Source organism: Phasianus colchicus, chromosome 15 (genome assembly GCF_987193195.1).
Source record: "Phasianus colchicus chromosome 15, bPhaCol1.hap1.1, whole genome shotgun sequence".
Taxonomy (NCBI): domain Eukaryota; kingdom Metazoa; phylum Chordata; class Aves; order Galliformes; family Phasianidae; genus Phasianus; species Phasianus colchicus.
The window spans coordinates 13,826,015-13,847,577 of NC_143450.1; the positions used below are offsets into that span (position 1 = coordinate 13,826,015).

The following is a 21,563-nucleotide window of genomic DNA, read 5'->3' on the forward strand; positions in this document are numbered from 1 at the left end:
CTCCTGCAGCTCCAGCATCACCTCCGTGTCTACAGCCATGGCATCCCACTGCTGCTGCAATCCACTCACTGTGTCCCATCGTGTGAAAGATGGGTTTGGGAAAAGAAGCAAAAGGAGAGGAGCGTATGGGATACATGGAGCATCGTGGGGTGCGCAGCCAGCAGTAGGATTTATTGTATGTGCTTAGGGGTATGTGTGGGTGCTAAGAGCAGCACAGCTGCTGCCGGTGCATGTGGATGGCCTGCAGGAGGGTGGTCCGTAGTCCCTAAAGGAACAGCTGTGTTTGCGTGCACACAGCTGTGCCCTCGGGGGGTGCAGGACCGCGCGTGCACAGGTGTGAGCTGCCAGGGAGCGCACAGACAGGCGTGAAGATAGGAGCTGCGCGCATCCACGCGCAAGGTGTGCACCCCCGGGGCTGGGAGGCACACGCGCGGCGATGCGTTGAGCAGGTGGGACGTGCGCTCGGGGCGATGCCTACAGCCGCGAGTCCCCGCCGCTGCTCGGAGCCGCAGGTGCAGCCCCCAAACCCCCCCCGCCCCGCTGCCCGCCCCGTACCGCCCCGCCCCGCCCCGTACCCGCCCGGCGCCCCGCGGGGTTCGGCGGAGGACGGCGGGCGGCCCGAGGAAAAGGAAGCGGCCCCGGTGCTCCCTCCCTGCCCGCCGCCGCGCGTCGCCGCAGCTGGGGAGCGCCGGGAGCAGAGCTCGGGCGCGGGGCGCTCCGCACCGCTCCGCACCGAACCGCCCGCAGCCCTGGAGATGAAGAGAGTTTGCACGCTGCCCCTCTGGCTGTGGCTCGGCATTGTCTCGGAGGCAGGTGAGCGCTGCGGGGCGCGCTGCGGGGCTGCCTCGGGCACCTGCGGTTATGCGGGGGGTGCGGCTGCCCCGACGGGGCCGTTCCGAGGTGTCCCGCGGAGATACAGGGAGGCACTGCTCGTAGGGCTGTCCCGCGGCTCGCACCGTCCCGCCGCTGTTCCCCGCCCCGATGGAGCGCACCGCGGCTGTCCCCGACGGCTGTGTCGCCGCGCCGGAGCCGCGGGGTGTGCGCGGTGCGAGGGGGGGAAACGTCCTCGGAGCGTTACGGTGGGGATTCCTTTGCGGCTGCAGGGCAACCAGCGCTCCTCTCCTTTATTGTCCGTAGGTAGAGGTGTCGCTCCGAGCGTCGGGCGTAGTGTTGGGAGGAGGGCAGGACGTGGAGGAGGAAGGGATCCGTGCGCCGCTCTGCCCGCTGCCCACCCTTCTCGTAGTGGTCACTATGGCCCACCTTGGACTCCCCCAGGACGGAGGGTTGGCGAGAGGCTGAGGGAGCGAGCTGAGTCCCGCGGCTGTGGCGTGGGGCAGGTGGATGCTGTTCCTTACTAAGTGTGGGGTGCAGACGGGGTGGTACCACCAGGGATGGGGCACCAGAGCCCTAGGAAGCTGTGTGAGTCGAGTGCTACAGATGGAAGCGAGACTAATGGGAAGTTGGTAATGCGAGCAGAATGCAGGGGAACAAATTCGGGGGCTCAAATAGAATTTTTGTAGCCTTCAGCTCAGTGACTCGCTGTCAGCGGCAGCATTGGCTCACTGGGAAGGCTGCTGGTCTGGACGTGGTGGTTCAGAGCGGGCTACGGGCAGCACTGCTGCAGTTGGCACTGCCAGCACACCATGCCCACACTGATATGGATGCTCCATTTCCACGAGGGGACCTATTGCGAGTGGCACAGCTGCTCACAGCTCTCTCGTTAGCGGTCTGCAAAGCAGTGTGTGGCTGTGCCGTGTCCCTTCATCTTCCCGAGGTGCAGGGAGCGGTGTGGGGCTCTGTGCAGGTCTCACTCAGGGCTGCACACTGCTCTGGAGTTCTGCTGTGCTGCCTGATGAGTGCAGCACAGAAGGGTGATGTGGAGCTCAAGCAGGAGACTGTACCCCCTCTGACAGAGTCGTAGAATGGCATGGGTTGGAAGGGATCTTAAAGATCATCTGTTATCTCTGCCTTCTGTCCTGCTTTACCTGACACCAATTTTTCAGTGCTCCCAGCTGCGTGCCAGTATTTACTCCCCTCAGAAACAGGGGTGTGAGTGCAAGGTTGCTCCATGTATGGATGGTGGAATAGTTTGGTTTGGTTTGGGACCATGGAGAGCCCATTCTGTTGTTGCACCCCATTGCTCTGCTCGGTGGGAGGAGGTGGGCTCTCTCTGTGCCCCAGCTGCACAGTGACCCCAGGATGGAACATTCCAGGGTCAGCCTCCATGCACAGCAGTGGGATCACTCACACCCTGCCCCGCTCCTGCAGCGTGACCCCATGGTGCGAAGGAAAGGCCCGTGCTTGTGTAGGACATGAGCCGATGGCGCTGGCAGCTGCTGCTGCCCTCCTCGGAGCACACAGACCTCCCAGCCGGGTGCACGGCCAGCCCCTGCCAGCAGCAACGTTTATGCTCCCAGATGGGATTTGGAGCACTTGCTTTATGGCAAGCAATAAACATGGGCTGTTTCAGCGACACCCTTTCATGCAAAAACCCAGGAGTGTGCAGCAAGCCCCACTCAGGTTCAGCCCAGTCCTTGGTGATGAAGCAGAGCCAGGGCTGGGGCAGCAGTGCTGGGAAGGGAGCATCCGTGGCCTCACCATTTGTTTAAGGAAAACCTGGAGGGGAACGGGCTGCTCTCCTTGCCCTGGGGGTTTGGCTTGGGCATGCCAGCCTGCAGCTTGCTGCCTGTGTGTACTGCTGCGGGGAGAATGGTGGCTGAGCTCAGTTTGACGTTTGGCTGGGGGGGGGGCACACCCCTGGCACCACAATGACCCCATCCAGGAGGGACCCACCCAGCCTCCATGCTGCCCATCTGCTCCGCATGAGATCCCCATCCTCGGGGGGGTCTCAGCCCAACAGCATTTTCTAGGGCAGGCGTGGGAAGGGCAGGTGCTCTGGGAGGGAACAGGCTGTTCTCAGGGCAGTTCCTGGGGAGGGAAAGGAGAGTGGGATCCCATGGGAACAGCAGCAAAGCTGGGGCCAGGCTGCCACTTCTCCAACACTGTGCAATGCACCTGTGGTGCTGAGGGTGCCGCTGTGCCAAAGAGGCGGGGGCCCTTAATGGGTTCTCAGCCCGTGGTGGCTTTGAGGAGCAGCATGAGCCCTACAGATGTGCCCATAGAGTGAGCATCACCTGCATCTTTGCATTCAGGCTGCTGGTTAAAATAGCACCAAGCAACGGGGGCAAAGGTTTGGGGACCCTAGTTTTGGGAGACTGCATATTTATGCCATGCTCATCACACCCAAGGCTGCACCAAGCCCAGGAGATGCTGCAGGCATGGGGATAAGCTGAGTACTCGTGCCAACCAGATCTCACTGCTCAGAGAGTGGTTGTGGTGGTTTCCTTGTGAGAAACAGCCCAACACCGCAGTGCTCTTCCGCTGGGCAGGACAGGCAAAATCACAACACGGTGGTTCCCTGTGGGTGACTGTGGTGGGGGGATGAGGAATGCGGTGTCACCTGGGGTTGAAGCATATAGTAACAAATCAGTTCCTGCATGTCCCCACTCAGGCAAGGGGACACTGGCCCAGGAAGGTCTGGTGGAGGAGCCCAGGACCTTGCCCTGCACCAGAGCTGAGTTTATCCCGAGACCTTCATCAGCAAAAGAAATGCTGCCGCAGCTGCATTGGCATCGAGTGACTGGTTAAATTAATTCCAGGGTTTTATTGCCTCTGGCTATCCCAGACCTTTGTTTTTCGTTTCATGTTGTTACGAGGGAGGGTTCACCGGGCCCCAGGGGGGCTTTTTCTCTCTGGTTGGAATAGTTGTGATGTTTTCGGCACAAAGTGTTATTGCCCATCTGCGGTGCTCATTGTGAGTGCAGAGATGGCCCGCGCTCAACTGGGCGAGGAGGATCCCGGTGAAAGTCCCCCTGGTTTTAAAGGCAGAGATCTGTCCTGGAGTCTTTTCTATACTGTGGGATCAGAAACAGGTCTGAGGCAGTGACTTGTGTTTCACCTTACAGCTTCTCCCACGTGCTAATTGTTTTTCTTGCTGTAGTTCTGCCCCCGCCTCCCAGCGTGAGCATCGTTTGGGCCAAGCGTGGAGGTGCTGAGGGACGGACGTCATGTGCTAATGGGGAGGATCAGTGCAGGGGGTCCTGGAAAGGCTCCAAGCAATGGGACAGGGCTGTGGGGAATGGCGTGAGACATCTGAGTGCATTCTCTTCCATCTGGTCACAGAGCGACCAAACAAAATTGCCTGAGCAGGGAAAGGCAGCAAGAAACCAGGTGTATCCCCATACAGGGTGTGAGAAGGGCTGCAGACCCTCCTTGTCTCCATTCTCCATCACCAATGGACAGAGCTGTGTAGTGAGCAGAGATGAAGGGGAAAGGTGGGAGTTGACCTGCCTGTGTGCAAGGAAGGACTCAGAACAGTGCAGTGATGCTCTTGAGATCCTTTGGTGCGTCCAAAACCTTTTGCATGGCAGTTCTCTACTCACAGCATGAGAAACGTGGTGCTGTGATGGTGAGAGTACTCTAGCACAGGGTAGGGTTAAGCGAAATGCTGCAGTGCCGGTGCCAGGCTTGGTGTCCAGGTTCTCCCTGGCGGAGGTCAGCGGTGGTTCATGGGAAAGGAAAAATTGGCAGCTGGGCCGGATGTCCCTGCATTTCCCCTCTTCCTGCAGCCGCCTGAACGATGTTCCTTATTTAGCTTTCCTGACGGACAGGAGGAATCTGATGGCGGAAACTGTCACTGCCTGATAACAGCACGGGGAGCACTGAGCTGGGCGGCACAGTGGGGAGCGGGGCAGTTCTGGCCCTGTGTTGGGATGGCCGTGGGCAGGGAGGGCACCCACAGCCCTTCCCTGGGTGCTGCTTGAAGGTTTTCTTCTTGCTGGCAGTGGGGGTGTGAATGGCAGCCAGGAGCGGGGTGTCAGCAGCACCAGGACCTGTGGCTGAGCGCAGGCTTCAGCACTGGGACTGCCATCCATGCAGGGCTGCGCCAACCGAGCACAGATGTCACTGCATGATGCATCCTGCTTTGTCTCCATAGGACATGGCATCCTGTTAGCGTCTCATGTGTGTAACCACAGTGACCGGCCCCAAAACCACAAAAAGTCCCAAAATGCAGCCTGGATTTCAGTATATTCATTGATTTTTATCTTGCATCTGTGGAGGCCACCAGGCTGCTCCCATACCAATAAGAGCATTGTTTCCATGGCAATTAATGTATTTTAAAAGGGCAGAATGTACAGAGAGACTGTATTTTTTTAAAGAGCAAGCCCTAAGCAGAGCAGCCCTTACCCCCCATGTGGACACTGGACTCTCAGATTGACTGTGCGGCACACAGATTGACATCATGTGCATGGGGTGCGCAGGGCTCATGAGAAGGGATCACTGCTCCTTTGCTGCCCGGAGAGTGTTGTGTTCCCTGGGGCACTGGGAGCTCCAAGATGTGTGTCTGGCCAATTCTGTTTTAGCTGAGCAATATTTAAAATATTAAAATTCTGTGCTCTCTGAGCGTCGCCCTCTCTGACCCCATCATCCACCACAGCCAGTGCCACGGACGCACACAGGCCTGGTGGATGGAGGAGGCAGCAGGAGCCCCTACCTTCTGCCCCCAGAGCAGGGCTCAGCTCAGTCCCCATAGGGATAGCAGGGCTTTGGCATCCTCCCTGGGTTCCGGGGCAGAAAAATCAGCAAAGTGGGCAGTGCAAGTTGTTTGTTTGGAGTTACACACGCTGCTCCTGGCGTCACTTCCCCGTGTGATACACGCTAAGACTGCAGCAGTGTGAGCTAACTCCCATGAGCTAACTTCCCACAGCACCTTCCTGCCACAGCCGTCATCTCACCCAGACACAGTCACAGCAAAGCCCTACCCCATGGCCTGCAGCCAGAGGGGGAGAAAGGCGTCTTTCGGTGATGCTCCGTGCCATCCTCCAAGTGGTGTTGAAGGGCTTTTTTTGGGGAGCTGCTCAGGGATGGGCAGGAAACCCAGCGTGATTTCCCCATATGGGAAGGGTGTGTGGGACCTGTGTTGGCTGGGGAAGCATGTGTGTGTCCATGCAGATGTGTGTGTGTTATGGACTGGCTCCAGGGCTCTGCCCTCTGCCTGCAACTTGTTTTCCCTCATTCTGAAATACGGCTGTCTGCTGAGATGGATGGTGGATGTGGTGACCTAAAAAAATAAATACTGACAAAAGTAAGGGTAAAGTCAATAGTTTCCTTGGACAGCAGTAAATCTTGATATCTACCAAGGCAGAAGGTTGGGCACAAATTGTGGTTTGTATTTGGATTTGGAAACTGCCAGCTCAGGGTGATGACAGCAAAGAAACAGCATCCAGCAGAGGTGACAGCACTGAGTGCCCATAGAAATCCATCACTTTGCCATGGGCTGTCCCAACCTGAGCTGTCCCCACTGTGATCTGCTCTGAGTGGCCATCATCCCATCGTGGTGCTGCAGCACTTAGCTAAGAGCAGAGGTTCGGTGCGAGGTGTCCTAGGAGAGATGCTCGTATTCACACCATAGGTATCCCTGAGCTGATGGATGGGCAGTGCAGGGCCATTGTGCTGGGATGGAATAAGGGCCAGGTGATGCTGTGCTGCTAATGGAGTCACCCAGTGTTGCTTTATGGGACATCTAGCCTGAGGACTCCACACTGGGATGGGATCTGGGCATATGCTGTCCATCCTCTCTTCCCCCTGGGATGTCCCAGTGCGCAGAACAGAGCAGCCACTTGGTCAGGGCACTGGTAAGGGTAGCATTTCAAAGAGTGTATGGGGCAGAAGGAGAGCTTTTATATGACAAGGTCTCCTTTTATATGACAGTAGGAACACAAAGCTGCCTTCATCACAGATAAGCGTTGGCCATGGGGTTATGGTGGTGATGGAAGGCAGCAGGAGTCTCTGTGCAGTGTTGGCCCCGCTGTCACCTTTTCCAAAAGAAAAACACTTCTTAGTACAATAGTAGGTTTAAAAAAAGAAAGAAAGAAAAATAAACAGGGCCCCATGTGAACTTAAGAAAGTTATATGAGTGAGAAGAAGTGCCCATGGTGAAACAGTAGAGGGACTCTGGTCCCCCTGCCCACATCTCTACTCAGCCCCTTGGCCCAATTGCCACCTTGCAAAATGGTCCCAAGCCAACGCCTTCCCATCACGCTGTGAGGCTGTGGGCACCTGGCAGTGACCAAGGCAGCAGCAGCTGAGGAAGTGGCGTGTGGTCTCCTTAGCACCATTCCCCCTGTTGGTACTCTGCTTCTCCAGTGGAAGTCATTCGCATGTGTCAACGCTTCCTTCCCATCGGGCTGCTTGCGTGCTCTGCCCGCTGGGCTGCGCAGAAGGGAAGCACCTTTGAATGGGAAAACAACTGTTAACCTCTGGGTAGAGCTTTGTAATCAGGTTGTTATGGAGCTTGGTAACCCCCTTGGAAGCTATTTTTAAAAGCAGCATAAGGTGGTGTAGCTTGCTGGCCTTCAAATAGCACCACAGCCCATTGCTGCCATTTGGGCTGGGTATACCATCGTAGGAGTCCTGCTGTGATCTACAGAGTGTGACATTTCAAACTCAGCCTCTCTTGGAAGGGAGTTAGATGAATTTTGTATTTGCATGAGGGGTGTTAGGAGGAGGTGGGAGAGAGTGAGTTGTGCAGATGTTCACCAGCCAGCTAATCTTGAGTGACGCGGATGCCCTGATGCACTTTAGAGCTGATGATTATCATCTCCCACTGCAGCAGGCCCTGGCTCGTGGGCACAGCTGTGTGCCAAGAGAAACCCAGAGCGTGTCCACACCACACCCTGGGCACCCCACGGGGCTGGCAGGGAAAAGGCAGGACCTGCTGGCTCATTGGTGTGGGGAGCAGCCCAGCAGAGCCCTGCGTGCAGGCAGAACATCACTGCACTCCTCTCCAAACCTGTTCCTCTTAGGAATCCCTCAGAGAGCAGTCCGATTTTTATTAACCACGTCAGGGAAGACTCTGGGTTTGGCCAGCTCCAGCTGGCTTCAGGAGTGGCAGAAAGCCCACTGTGCTGCAGTGTTTTTCGGGCTGAAATTCCTATTTTCCCTGCTCGTGGATGCTGGGGGGGCTCTTGGGTCTGCAGTGATCACTCGGCTGTTCCCGCAGCGCTCCCCCTTCACACGTCTGACCTCGTACCTGAGGTTTCCTTCCTCTGCCGCTGCCCTGGTGACGAATGCTTCTTTGAAGCAGATCCCTGCAATCTTCCTGCCTCCCCCCCCGTGCCCACCCCAGTGGTGGAGGCAGAAGGGGCTGTGCGGATGCGCTGTGCACACGTGCGGGTGTGCACATGGAGACTGCACGTGGAGGGTCCGTGCGCTCAGGCTCCCCAGGCAGCAGCGTGCTCTCATGCCCGTGACCACTCTTCCCTTTGCTTTTTCATTATGATTATTTTTAGGTTATACTTGTTGCTTGAAAACCTGGCTTTGATGATCAGGAAGTTAATGTTCCTCCTGCCCTTTGCTTGTGGTTCCTACTTTCTGGACCCATCTTCATCTAATGGAGCTTTTTAATGTCGAATTGACTCTGGGATAAATCTATTTTCTTTGTTCCATGTTATCTTTCATCAGGAGCTGTAAGGATTCCTCCTTTTTTCCTTGAGTGTTTTTTTCCCAAGCTAAAGCAGCCCAGTTCCTGCTGATCTGCCCTCTTCAGAGGTAGGGCTAGAGGTGCACAGAGGCTGCATTACAGGGAGTCTGGAGCAGATGGAGAACTGAATCCAGGTTTTCCAAGGCCAAACGTTGGTGATTCTATGATTCTAAGATAATCACCTAATTGCAAAAACTGTTTTTTCCCCCACTCACCCTGCTCATCAGCTCTCCTGCACTCAGCAGCTGGAGAGCAGCTTGAGGACAGGTTGTGCTGTGGAGCAGGGTGGGCATTGCCAGCTCTGGGGCAGCTGCATGGTTGGAGGGCTCTGTGTTGATTTCTGCTGGCAGCCAAGTCGCAAACATCTGGATGCAAACCCCAGGGATGGGGAGATGGAGCAGCAGGACTTCTCCTCTTGGCACAGTGCCTCGCAGCCCAGCTGCAAGCCTTGCAGGTGCCTAGAGGAGCCCACCCTAGTGCTGTCTGGGCACTGCTTTGCTGACCTGCTCAGCCCATCCACGAGTCAACAGTCTTGGGAAAAGCCGAACTCCAAAGAGCAGCAATTAAACCCACACACATCAAGCAAAAAGCAAACATTCAACTTGATTTATTTTCTTTCCAAATGCCACTGCCCTTTTCTCTCTGCGTTTAGTGGTGGCCCTGGCAATCCCTCTGACTTCTCAGTTAGATGCATCTCCCATCGAGAGGTGGATGCCACCTCATTGAGCTCTGCCCTCCCACCAGCCCAGCTCTGGCTCTCTTCACAGGGTGCTTCACCTGAGCATGGCTCAGGGATCAACAGGTGGTAGGGATGTGGCTAATGGTACCGAGTCTGGTCCCTCACTTGTCCATCCATCACATCCTTTCAGGTAAGAGGTGCAGAAAATGTTGCTGGTTCTGTCTCTGACCCCTAAAGCCGTCCAATCCCTCTGCTCTTTCTGTGCCACACTAATCACATCCTGCAGGGGCAAAGAACATGAGCAGAGAGAGATTTGGAAAGAAGTAAATTAAAGTAGGAAGCGAAGCAACCTGACAGTCTTTAGGATGTGGGAGGGTAGTTTTAATTGAGTTCTACAAGGGTTTAGCCATGCAGTTAATAGGGGCTGCTGGAAGAGGGGTGGCCATGTATGCTAAGCAGGGTTGTGTGGAGGCGGTGGCAAGGTGGGAGCTGCCCGTTCTGACACATTTGGGGCTTTCTGGCCCTTGGAGAGTGAATCCTCTGGGCAGAATGGGGCTGTTCCTGTCTGCAGGCACTGTGCGTCCCGCTGTGGAAGAGCTGCCCTCTGAAATGTCAGGGAGAGGAAACAATCCTCAGCTTGTTAGTTTCTACAAGGAAATAAAACACACAGATGGTTGGAGCATCCTCTATCTCAAAAGCAGGAAAAAGATTCTCCGGGCTGGAGCAGGCAGCCAACAAACCCGGAGCAATCCAGGGAGCGAGGGACCAAACAAAGCGGTGTCTGGCCAGCAGCGAAGGGCGGGCTGGTGGGGAAATGGGCTGTGATGTGCGGGAGCATCCCTGGCCCAGCGAGAGCAGCAAACAGCCGCTCCCCCGGGGCACGGGGAGGCTGCTGACAGCAGAGATCCTGGAGGAGGTCTGCAGGGTGGCCCCGGCTGACCCGCTGCCCCGGGCCGGACGCGGGGTACCTGACAGAGGCTAACTTTGGCTCAGGACGCAGCCTCTTGGGGAGGATGGAGTGGGGAACGAGCATCGGGGGGAGGGAGAGGAAAGGCAGCAGGAGACAGAAATGCAAACATGGCCTGAGAGCTATGGGGCAGGGGGAGGGGGGAGGAAAAAGCAGGGTAAACCTGGCAGGATGGAGCAGGAAACTGGGCTGGAGCAAGCAGGGCGATGGTGAGATAGTGCTTCCTGCGGGGGAAGAGGAGAGAGGCAGACAGATAAACACTGTGTGATGGGGATGCTGCAGGGCACAGCGTGGCAGCCACTCCTGGCACGTGGGTGGCTGTGCCCATGCTCGGTACCTGAAGCAGTGGCACCTGGTGGTTTGGGTGCTTGCACGTTGCACCCTGTGTTGAACTCTTCTGTTTCTGTCTTCTGATGGGGCCACTGGCTTGCAAGTCTAAAAGCTAGAGGAACCCAAAGGGCTTGCAGCTTTGCTTCCCTCCATCAGTGCAGGGATTATGGGATTGTGTGCCTTGCCAATAAAAAATAACCAGTTACTTAAAGCCTATGAGTACTGAGAGGTGAAGCAGACCCTGGGATGCTAGCACTGAGGCTATGGCAGCTGTTTGGTGTTTGGGTTGCAGCCACAGGGCTGTTGTGCTGTAGTGTTGGACACTAGGGCTCCGGCACTCACTAATGATGATCAACCCAACTCTGTGAGTGTTGATTGAATTCCTGTAATTATTAATCTCCTGACTCCCTTGCAGGAGATCCCTGCAGGAATCCCTTAATGTCTTTGCTCCCTGTTTGAAGCAAAAGAGCACCTGATGCTTTGTGAATATCTACAGAGTGGTGAGGGCACAGCTCCACCACGTTTGTGTTTGATGATATTTCAGGAGGTGAGTTCCATGGATGTAAATCTCCATGGCCAAGGAAGTAGCACCCTTCTTCCAATCCTGGGGCAGAGGCTGCTCTGTTTTGGTGTCCGTTCTCATTGTGCTTTAGGGCTCTCCCTGCCCACTATTAGGTCGGAAAGAAAACACCCAGTGCTTCATCCCCGCGGCCATTCATTTCTCATCTCTATGTGATATCACACCTCTCTGTAAAACGAGAGGAGGAGATGCCAGCCATGCATCCATCCTCCCCTTGTTGCCCTGCCAGCTCCCTACTCCTCGTGTGCATGACGTTTGTGCTTTGCTCTCCAGCCCACGGCTGGATGCCTGCCCTGGGTGTGGGCAGGAGCTGCTCCACGTGGGATGTTCAGCCCTGCAGGGGGATGCTGGTGTGGTTCTCCCCCTGCCATGTGGACTTTCTGTGTGTGGATTAGGGTTAGGTCACCTGTCTTCAGACAGTTGTGCAGGGGAAAGGGTGACTGAAGCAGAGCAGGTGGATTGCACCTGTGTGTGCCAGGGTTAGGATCTGCAGGGCAAGGAGAAATGGTGCATGTGGAGTTCTGACAGCAAATGCTACTGATTCTGATGAGCCCAGCGTGGAAACCCAGAGAAGAGATTTGCCCCTCTTCTGCAGCAAAAAGGGTTGTTCAATCTGTTTCCCCAGCTGCCAACTGGTATTTTGTCATTGACTTGCTAGGAGCAGGTATTTGCTGACATTTACATGTCATCATGCACCATAGCTGCTAAGTGCATGCCTTTCCCCTCTTGTGTAGGGAGAGCCTCCGTAGGGGGTGTGAACTTGGGGCAGCCAAGGGTTCAGGTTGGGGGTGAGACCCAAGAGAAACAGGAGATGCTGTGCAAGAGGAGCTGCATCACTCTATCTGCAGACAGGGAGAGTGAAGATGGAACAGTAGCAGAATCAGGGTGGCTTTTCTTGAGCAAAGGGAAGAGGGAAAGAAGAATTGAGCAAGAAGGGAGAGCTGGAGGGATCGGGACCAAAAGCATGTAAAGAGTGTGTCCAGGGGAGCTTTGCTGCATGCATGTTATTGTCCAGCTCTGATCACAAAACCCCCAGGCACTGACTTTGGCGGCAGGAGCACAAGATGTGTTTAGCTGGGGACTCATGGTGGCTACAGCAAAAGCAATCCAGCCTAGAACTGGGGAAGGAAGTCAGCAAGAAGGACAGAGTGTGAACAAAATGCCTCTCCGGAAAGGCGCCCCGTTAATCAGTCAGCGGGGCCGACTCAGCAGAGAGGGAGGGAAGGGGAAGCACAGAGGGGCTGTGGGGTGTGCGGGGGCTTGGAAGCAGGATCCGGCACAGGGCTTCCTGCAGGCTGCTCAGTCTCTGCAGGGAACCCCAGGGTGGATAACCCTTCCTGGGGGAGCATGGCTTCCCAGCCAGGCCTTAGGGTGCAGGACATGGCTGTACACCATATGGGTAACCCTGCCATTGTGCTGAGAGCTGTGGTGGTTGCAGGTTGTGGGAAGAGGGGTGGAAGGGGCTGGGGAAAATGATGGAGCTGCCAGTGATAAAGAGAAGATTCAGCCTTGCCCCTTTCAGAGCCATGTACTGAGAGATCAAGGCTAGAGAAACTGCTGGAAAGTGCACTTCTCTGAAATTAGACAAGGTGTGAGCGGCTGTGGGATCCTGCTTCCTCTCTCCGCATCCCATCAATCCCCCTTCTGTTTATTTTAATATCCCACTGCCAACTTGCTTGGAAACCATCTTGAAAAAACAAAGCCTGCCGGGGCTGCCGCATGCCTTTTTAATTACATTAATGCTCTCCCTGCACAAGGGCACAATTCAGTGTGCACCCGCAGGCCAAGGAGATAAAGCATCACGGGGGCTGGAGGTGGGGAAGGAGGGACTGGGAGAAGAGGAGATTCTCAGTGCTCTGGAGACATCTCCCTCGCACCCTGGGATTTGCCAGAGACACAAACCATCTGTGTGCCGGTTGGAGGAGATTTAATGGCCAAGATCAGCACTTATGGGGCACTCCCTCCCATGGGGAGGGATGGTGCAGCAGGGGGTAGATCCAGCTAGTGAGCACAGAGAGGGATGGGGGGTGGTTTTGGGGAAAGTTTGTGGCCCTGTGGATGCTTTTGCAGATGGATAGCTCCATGCATCCCTTGCCTGTGCTGGGTGCCATAGGTGGCTGTGGGCACCTGCACAGGAAGTCCACAAAGCCGCCACCAGCCAGAGGCCGGGGAGGTGGCTGGATGGCCACAGAGAATAGTGGGGGGGTTGGGTAGCCACAGGGCCCAGCCCTGCACTGGCCACAGGAGCATCCCTAACCCCACACTGTGGTGTTTTCAGAGGGAGCCATGGTTCCTTTTCCTGTTGTACTTGTGGAGCGCCGCAGACAGGATGCATCTGCAGGAATCCCACAGCCTCAACCTGCACAGATCCTTTCCCCTCCACCCCCGGCGCTGGTTGCAGCAGGTCATCCCATGGCACGTGAAGGTGTGCAGGGGTTCCTTGTCTGCACATCAGCCATGAGGCTCTCACCATCCCTACTCATGGGTTTAGGGTTTTGCGTGTGCCAAGGTTTTGAGATGAGCTTTCAGGGAATCAGCCCAGCCCCATGGCAAGCCTGGGTCTGTCGCCTTCTCGCTGATGTAGGGCACTGACAGGCCGTGGCCATCTGGAGAGCAGTGTTTGCAGGGGGATAAATGTGTCCGGCATTCATAGGAAGTGCAGCTTAGTGGTCAGATTCCTCCCCGCCTTTTTTAATAAACCTCGTTACATTTTGAAGGGATTTGACCAAAAATGCACTTGTTTATTTTCACAGCCCACAGGGCACATTTTTGTGTGGGACATCCCCAGTCCCCTGCACTGGGGAAGGGGAGGTGGAAGCAACGCATCCTCTGTGACACCGACCCCACGGGCTGGTTGAACACCAAGCAATGGCTGCTGTGGTGGCTGGCTCATTGATGACGCTGATGACTGTCTGTGGGACCAGCCATGGCGAGCGGGACTCCATGCAGGTGGAGGAGGGCCAGGGCGAGGGAGATGGCGGGCGGCAACGGCCTGCGTGCTGCCGTTGCCATGGGGGCAGCCATGGGGATGGCTGCTGTGGAGCCACGTGCGGGCGGGAAGGAAATGGAGAACAATTGGGCAGAAGAAGGACGGCAGGCTCAGCCCGGCAGTGCTGCTCGGCACGTCCCTCTGCAGCCCCCGCAGCAGCCATGGCTTCCCCGCGGCCTAGCTCTAAGCGCTGCCCCTCCAAGGCCTGGTGTTGCCGGGGACTGGCAGCCATTTGATGCCCCTGGTTGCTGAGGGCAGGTTTGAGGCTGTCTCGCAGAGGGTGGCAGGGCTCTCCTATTAGGAGATTTGCATCTGTAGGCCCTGGTTTTGGAGGAGAGGCCTCACATGGCATTGCTGCTGCTCTGCTAGGTTACTCTGTGATTGATAAATGGGTTTAAATGGTATGAAGGAAGGAGTCAGACCCAAGCAGACTGCAATTGCACAAACCTCACACGTCTATAAAGATCAAGCTAGCAGCATATTTATTGCATTCCTTTCTTCCTTAGCATTTAGCATCTACCTGAGTCACGTTTTCACATTTCACAACTCTATTTTTTCCCCTCTCTGGTTAGTTTGCTCACTCGTCTTGCAGTCATCAAAGCTTTTCTTCTGCATTATCTTGTATCCCCAGAAGCTGGAGTTTTAAGATAAAGATCATGAAGCAATGACAGTTAGAAGCACCGTGTTAATGGAAAACAGCTCCGTGAGTAACCGGTACTTCGAGATGTTTGTCCATGAGCAGCTCGCACGGTGCGTGTCCTGCGCTGCGTGCCGGAGATGTGAGCCCACCAGGAGTGGGACTCTCCCAGACAAAAGCTGGGAGAAGTGTGTGATAATGTGTTTATCTGCATCTCCTGTGAGCCTGGATAGTTTCACTCCTGGAATTCCTGTCCCCCGTGGCGCTAAGGGAAGGGCGCTGCTGTCATCCCCAAAGGGTCAGACTGCTTCAGGTGACTGTCTGTACCCAAAGGTAGAAGGGCCTGCTGGCCCCTGAGAGCCTCACAAATCCAAGAGTGCTTGTGATCCCTTTTCAGATGGATTTTTGTAGCCTTGATTACTTTGATACAGAAAAATCGGCAAGACTCTGGTTAGCATGTATTGTTTATCAGTGCTGCAGCTGAGCTCAGCCTAAGTCATCTGGTAAGGAGCACCACGATGTCCTGATTTCTGATCTTCCATTCTTTTTCTGACATTGGAGTAGCACTGAGGGATGTGATTAGTGGTCATGATGATGATGTGTTGATGGTTGGACTATATGATTTTAGTTTTCTTTTCTGACCTTAACGATTGTAAGATGAGATGTTTGCTTCAAGAGGCTTTGTTCCAGTCCAGGCTCATGATGCCCAGCTGCTGCCCACATCAGTGAGTCTGCACTAGCAGATGTCTGCATCACACCCTATCTCCTTTCTCTCCACAGATCTGGTGAGCAGCTATTCTATGACCCCTCCTACTCTTAGTATCACTGAGGAAGAACACATCATCAACGCCAAGGACACGCTGACCATCACCTGCAGGTACAGTGCAGGCAAGCACAGCTCTGCCTATAGACCACTCATAGCTGGGAAGGAGCCGGCAAGGAGAGCCTGTCAGGGGGATCTTAGCTGCAGCATACCTGTAGATAAGCATGGCTGGTTAGAAATCTGCTACATGAACCAAGTGTGAATTAATCTAATCAATTAATTGAAAAAGAAGCTGGAGGCGTCTCATAGGAGATGGTGTTAACTCTACCGGAGTGTTGCTGGCAGAAGGAAGACAAACACTTGCGCAATCTGATAGCTTCCTTGTAAGTTCTTCAGGGGAACTGATAGCTTCCTAACTCTCCTGGTCTTGTTTCTGATGTTTGTTTTCACCTCATCAGTGTTGGAGTTGTAGTTCTGGTTTCCAAATTTGCCAGATTATTTGAGGGGCATGGAGAAATGCCCACAGGAGAAGGCAGGGATGCGCTTGGTGTTGGCTATGAGAGGCTGCCAGCTTTTCTATAAAGCTGGGATTTCATTCTCTGCTTTGCATATTTGAGGGTCAAGGAAGAGAAGCCCGAGCCAGGCTGGGTCAATAACTCCTAGAGAGGAGCTGGTCATTTTGGAGTCTGGCTCTGAGAAGGTGTTGTGTCTGAACTGATTTGTCCCACGCTGGGGCATTTGACTGTACATGTTCTCATCACTACTCCTTATCTTGGAAAACACATTAGAGAGAGAAAAAAAAAGCCGAGTTGGAGTTTCCCTCCAGCAGCTGAAAGCAGATCCATTCCTGGGATCTGAGTGCTAGGGCTCAGTAGGGGTATAAATTCAGCATGGGCCTCAAAAGGGTATTTCTCAGTGTTATATATAACCACTAAGCAATTACTACAAACACTTGGCTTGTATTGTGTTCATGTCTTGTCACAAACATATTTAACTTTCTCTGGAACAGATGGCATTACTCTTACTTTGTGAATCAGTTCTCTGCCAGGGAATAGAGACAGAAGAAAGACTGCTTGATGCTCATACTGAGCTGATTCCACATGGCCTGAGAAGCCAAGTGTTTGTGGGCTTGTTCATAGAGTGACCTGAGGAGCCGTGATGTGTGCTAGGCTGTAGGAAATGCATGACTGGGCTGTGGTCAGCCACAAGCAGCCATGGAGAGTGTGGAGATTCTGGCTCTTGCTGTGCTGACTCTCTGCAGACCCAGCAAGGCTTTCCCAGGTCACTCTGGCCACGTTTGGCCACAGCCACCCACACTGGCTGTGAGAACTGCACACAGTGAGGCAGGCCTGTGTTCTTGTTGCAGCTTCAGGCTGGGAAGCCAATGGGAAATTGGGACCTGCAGAGACAGCCCTGTGTTGCCTGCAGATTGATCCAAGGCTAAAGGACATTCTGAAGTTGGAGGTGTGGTTAAAGACAGTGTCTTTTGCGGTCAAGCATGAACAGACCTACTTAACGCCATGAAGTGGAAAGCCTTTCTTTTCCTGGATGGGAAGGATGAGATTGCCCTTTCTTTGTGCACTCGCTAGCTGTCAATTAGTATGAAGGAGAATCACAGTGGGAAAAAATGTGCCCCTCTGGAGTCGTGCAGCATCCTTCACGCCACCCACAGGTGACAAGTCTCAGCATGGCTCCAAGGTTCCCCTTCTCCCTGTGAGATCTCAAGCCCGTGTTTGCCCCACGCCTTGAGAAGGTTTTGCCTGTGGGACACTATTAGTACGTTTGAATGAAAAGTAAATCTTTTCTGGTCCCTGGATCTCTAATTACACCCAGCTGCTACTCCAACCTCTTCTCTGGACTATGGCCCACCCTGGGAAGACCTGGCTTGTGTTAATGGGAGCCAAAGGGAAAAACACGCAGACCACCAAGAGAACAGGCAAAGGAGAGGGTGATGGGGCAGGGTAGGGCAGAAACAAGTACAAAATCAAATCCAGGATCCAGAGATTCTTTGCTGAGCATCATGTTGGAGGTGGCTTTGGTTTGACCCTGGTTCTTCTCTTGAGAACAATGTCCTCTGGCTGCTCTTCGAGCTGCCCTGGAGCCAGGAGCACAGGCCTGCTCAAAGCAGCACTGCAGCAGAAAACTGAGCCCAAATCCCCCTGCATGACGTTCCCTGCAGACCTTTTCAGCTTCACACACTGAGTGTGAGAGTCCCGCAGCTGGCTGTCAGGCTCCCTTGCAGCTCAGCCTGGATCTCCCACACTTGCAGCTCAGCAGCCCCTCTCTTGCTCCTCCTTGCCCCAGAAGTGACAAGAGGCCATGCCAAGCCATGGGATGTTTCTGGAGCTGAGCATGCTTCACAGAAGCCCGAAGACACAGCACACCCACAAAGAGTCACTGAGTGCTAAGGCTCTGCAGTTTCCCCCATCACCCAACACAGTGCACTCATCCAGGCAGAGCAGGGGACCTGTGTAGGAGCATTCCACCAAATACAGATCATGCCACGGCTGGCTGGAAGCCACAGTGATGTTTTAATCGAGGCATGTGGCACAGCAGGGTGAAGGGACTGATGGACAGTATGTCTTTTATTAGCTACCATCCTGAAAAGGAAGGAAAAAAAACATTGTGCATCTCTGCATTCATGCTCTTGTCAGCCTGCGCTGGGGAGAAGCAGAGCTTGTGCCCTTCCGACTCATGAATGTTGGAGTGGAACCTGCAGGAGCCAGCTGCATGATAGCAGAAACTTACAGAGGGATCAAGCTGATCCTGGCCATGCCAGCCCCATCCCATCCCACCCCACAGGTGCTGGGTACCTGGAGGGAGAGGGAGCATCTCAGCCATGGTGTTTAGAGAGTGAAAAGCAAGCACTGCTGCCCAGTGACTTGTTCACAGAGCTGACTCACAGATGTTTGCAAATGCATAAAGTCTACTCTGGCAGAAAGGAAGTATTTGACCCCGGAGCCCTCTTGGCTCCTGCAGAGGAAATGAGCGCTGCAGCAGTGATGGAGGAGCCTGAGGACAAGGCAATGCCCTGCCACATGGCTCTACAGTGGTGTCCAGGGCATGTACCACACCTGCTGCTCCTTCCTATGGGTGTGCGACTGCTGTGAGCATCCTCTGTGCTGCTGAGGGGGAATCTGCCTTATCCCACCTAAGCCTGAAGCCACAGCCAGCTTTGCCCATCATACCGCATGTGGGAGCTTCAAAGAGGATTGAAAAAAAGCAGTGCCAATTGCAACGACTCCCTTGAAGAGCATCTGTCCTGAAAAGATTTAGGAAAACAGCTGCAGAGAAGCCTGCAGTGCATCTGTTTCCAGCTGGCATCAGCAGGCTCCGTTGCCCAGAGACACGTTATCACAGAGCTGAAAGAAAACAACTTGGGAACAAATCTTCAAAGATGACAGATAGGTGGGAGGGAGCAGCCCCAAAGTGCTGCCTGGACCTTTTCCCAGATGCGTAGTGCAGCCTCAGAGAGAAATCCAGGTGAACCTGGCCTCGTTCCTGCCTTCGTCTGGTCCTCTTAACACACTAGAGACACCAACTTGGACTCACATTAATGCCTTTACCTTCTGTGTCCCCGCTGGGTCTGGTCAAGCAGCAAATGATGCAAGGAATGTTTTAGTTCAGCCTACAGGCTGGTTGTCAGGGCTGTTTGCACTGGCCCATCCATGTTTATATAAATATGTGTCACTCAGCTACTGCTGGCCTCGATGGTTAATAAAACAAGTGGGTCTGATAATGCGTGAAAATCCAGCGGGTAAACAAACAGAAAGAGGAAACACTGGAGACTTGTACAATTACCCTGCTGCACACCGAGTGCCAAAAATGCCTGAGCAAACGCAATGGGCTTTGGGGCTCTTTTGCTCAGTTGGGAGTTTGAGCTCTCAGCTCTGCCTGGGGCCAGATACTTCTCTGTGCCTGGTGCAGTGGGTGTATGGCTGCAGCAGCAAGGGCCACGCTGTCCCTTGCAGTCAGGATCCCGCTGTGGATCCTGCTGTGATTTGGCAGTGCTCAGAAGCATCTGCCCCAGCCCTGCTCCAAGGATCCCCAGGCTGAGGAGCTGCCTGCCCCGTCTGCCTATTCCCAAATGGCGTAAGAGGTGACCCCAGTATCCCCTAATAGCACAAGCAGTGCTGACAAAAAGCCATTTTTGCCCCCTAGCTGTCTCTTGAGATGTCTTCTTTTTTCCCATCTCTTGCACATTTTTCAGTGACTTTCGGCTACGCTGGCAAACATTCAAGTGTGGATTGTGCTGTGCTCTTAAAGGGGCTCTGATTTCACGGAAGGAAACTTCCAGCATGGCATAAAAGCTTGGTTTGTTAGTAGTAAACAAGAGCAGTCAGAGCAAGCTGTGGTAGGGTGCCAGTGTGTGTGTGTGTGTGTGTGCATACGCTTCCCATGCTGGGCATCCTTGGCTATATATAAATACACACACGCATGCTTGAGCTGGAGGTGTCTTCTCTATCCCTGACTCTTTCCTGCTTTTCTCTTGTTTTCTCTCCAATCGGCTCTTCTTTCCTCATTCTCCTTCCCACTCTGTTCATCACACAGGTCCCAGCCAGCAGCTGTGCTGAGCCAGGGGAACTCATCATGTCTGTGTGCATTCTTAATAGCTCTGAACTCTTTTAATAACAAGGGGGAATAGAGAATAAATGGGTTCTTTCCCTCAGGACCTTATATGGCTCCCTGTCCTGGCACCAACAGCAGTAGGACGAAGTCCTACTTGGGAGGGAGTGATATCTGACAGCCTGGCATGCCCAGGATGTGACCTGGGGAATGGGACTGGCCTCTGCTTGCTGGGTGATTAGGGAAGCTGCTTGCCTTCTCCTTGCACCTGTTTCCCTCAGCGGAAGAGGGCTGTTCCTCCATGCCCCAGCCTGAGAGCTGAGGCTATTTGGGACATGTGCAGGGTCATGCGTGTACGTGGGAGGGGAGCAATGGGTTGTAAAACCTCCACTGTGTTCACTCTAATTGCCCCAAAGCTCATTCTCCTTTTTGCCCATTTCCAGAGGCCAGCATCCCTTGGAGTGGTCGTGGCCTGGGGGCAAGGTGGACCCCAGTGGGAAGGAGAAGGAGATGGAATTCATGGCCTCAGCAGCGCCCAGTGGGAGCCGGGCAATCCGGGAAGAGGACTGCGAGGGGACGGGCACAAAGCCCTACTGCAAAGTGCTGCTGCTGACAGAGAGCCAGGCCAATGACACGGGTTACTACCGCTGCTATTACAAGTACATTGATGCCAAAATCGAGGGCACCACAGCGGTCAGCTCCTATGTCTTTGTGAGAGGTAAGAGCCGTATGGTGAGGTGGGTGGAGGGCAGGGGGCTGGACTACGTGCACCAGCACAAAATCAGACAGATTAAAGATCTTGACGTGCCCCCCACATCCCCTCCCAGTCCCCAGGGCTGCAGGCTTGGGGAAAGGACCAAGGGCTGCTCCTCATGCAGGAAGCAATATCTGTCCATTTCTGGGGGATGGCAGCAGCACCTGGGATTCAATTATGTCCCGGCCTGGGGGCATCGCTCCAGCAGGGCTGGAATGTAGGAATTTAAGGAGCGAGAGTCGAGTCTCAGAGATGCTCTGACGCTAAAAAAAGCACAGGATTTAGCTTCTGGGCAGCTGAGGGGGCTCTCAGAGATGCTAGAGGCAGAACAGGGCAAGGAATGATAATGCTCCATAAAGCAGAAAGGAGGAGCAGCACAGACCCATTGTGTGCAGCCTCCTCGGAGCCACTGCCCCACATGCGGTCTGCACAGGGGCTGCCATGCGGGCAGCATTATGAGGTGTGTTTTGGAGGGAAAGGGCTGTCAGCCAAGCTTGGAGCTGCGACCTCAGTGCAGCAAGGGGCTGCAGGGGCCCATTCTCAGCTTTCCCTGTTCCCTAGGGGTCCCCCTGTGCTGTCCCCCCACCACATGCGGCAGGATCCAGCAAGATAAACGAGCGCTGTCCCCTGGAAGCAGTTGGCCAAGCTATTTCTCTTTCCGCCCCCATTTCTTAGAGTTGGTGCAGTTGTCACGAGCCAGGCAGGTCATGACATACAAGATACATTTTTCAGAAGTCCCAGGGCAAAGCCAAATTT

At 54.5% G+C, this 21,563-nt stretch overlaps 1 protein-coding gene across 6 annotated transcripts in view; it reads left to right on the forward strand.

The window, feature by feature from the left end:
• The first annotated feature begins 594 nt into the window (after nt 1–594).
• The window catches only part of FLT4 (fms related receptor tyrosine kinase 4), a 47,698-nt gene continuing 26,729 nt past the window's right edge, over nt 595–21,563 (forward strand). For 5 of the 6 annotated variants that reach the window (XM_090151016.1, XM_090151017.1, XM_031598292.2 and 2 more), the window contains exons 1-3: nt 595–813; nt 15,505–15,601; nt 20,497–20,771. In XM_090151016.1, coding sequence (XP_090007142.1) covers nt 756–813; nt 15,505–15,601; nt 20,497–20,771 — 430 coding nt within the window. In that variant the 5' untranslated portion in view covers nt 595–755. Of the gene's footprint in view, nt 814–12,590; nt 14,791–15,504; nt 15,602–20,496; nt 20,772–21,563 lie in introns of those variants that run through there. The other variant, XM_090151020.1, reaches the window with a different exon arrangement.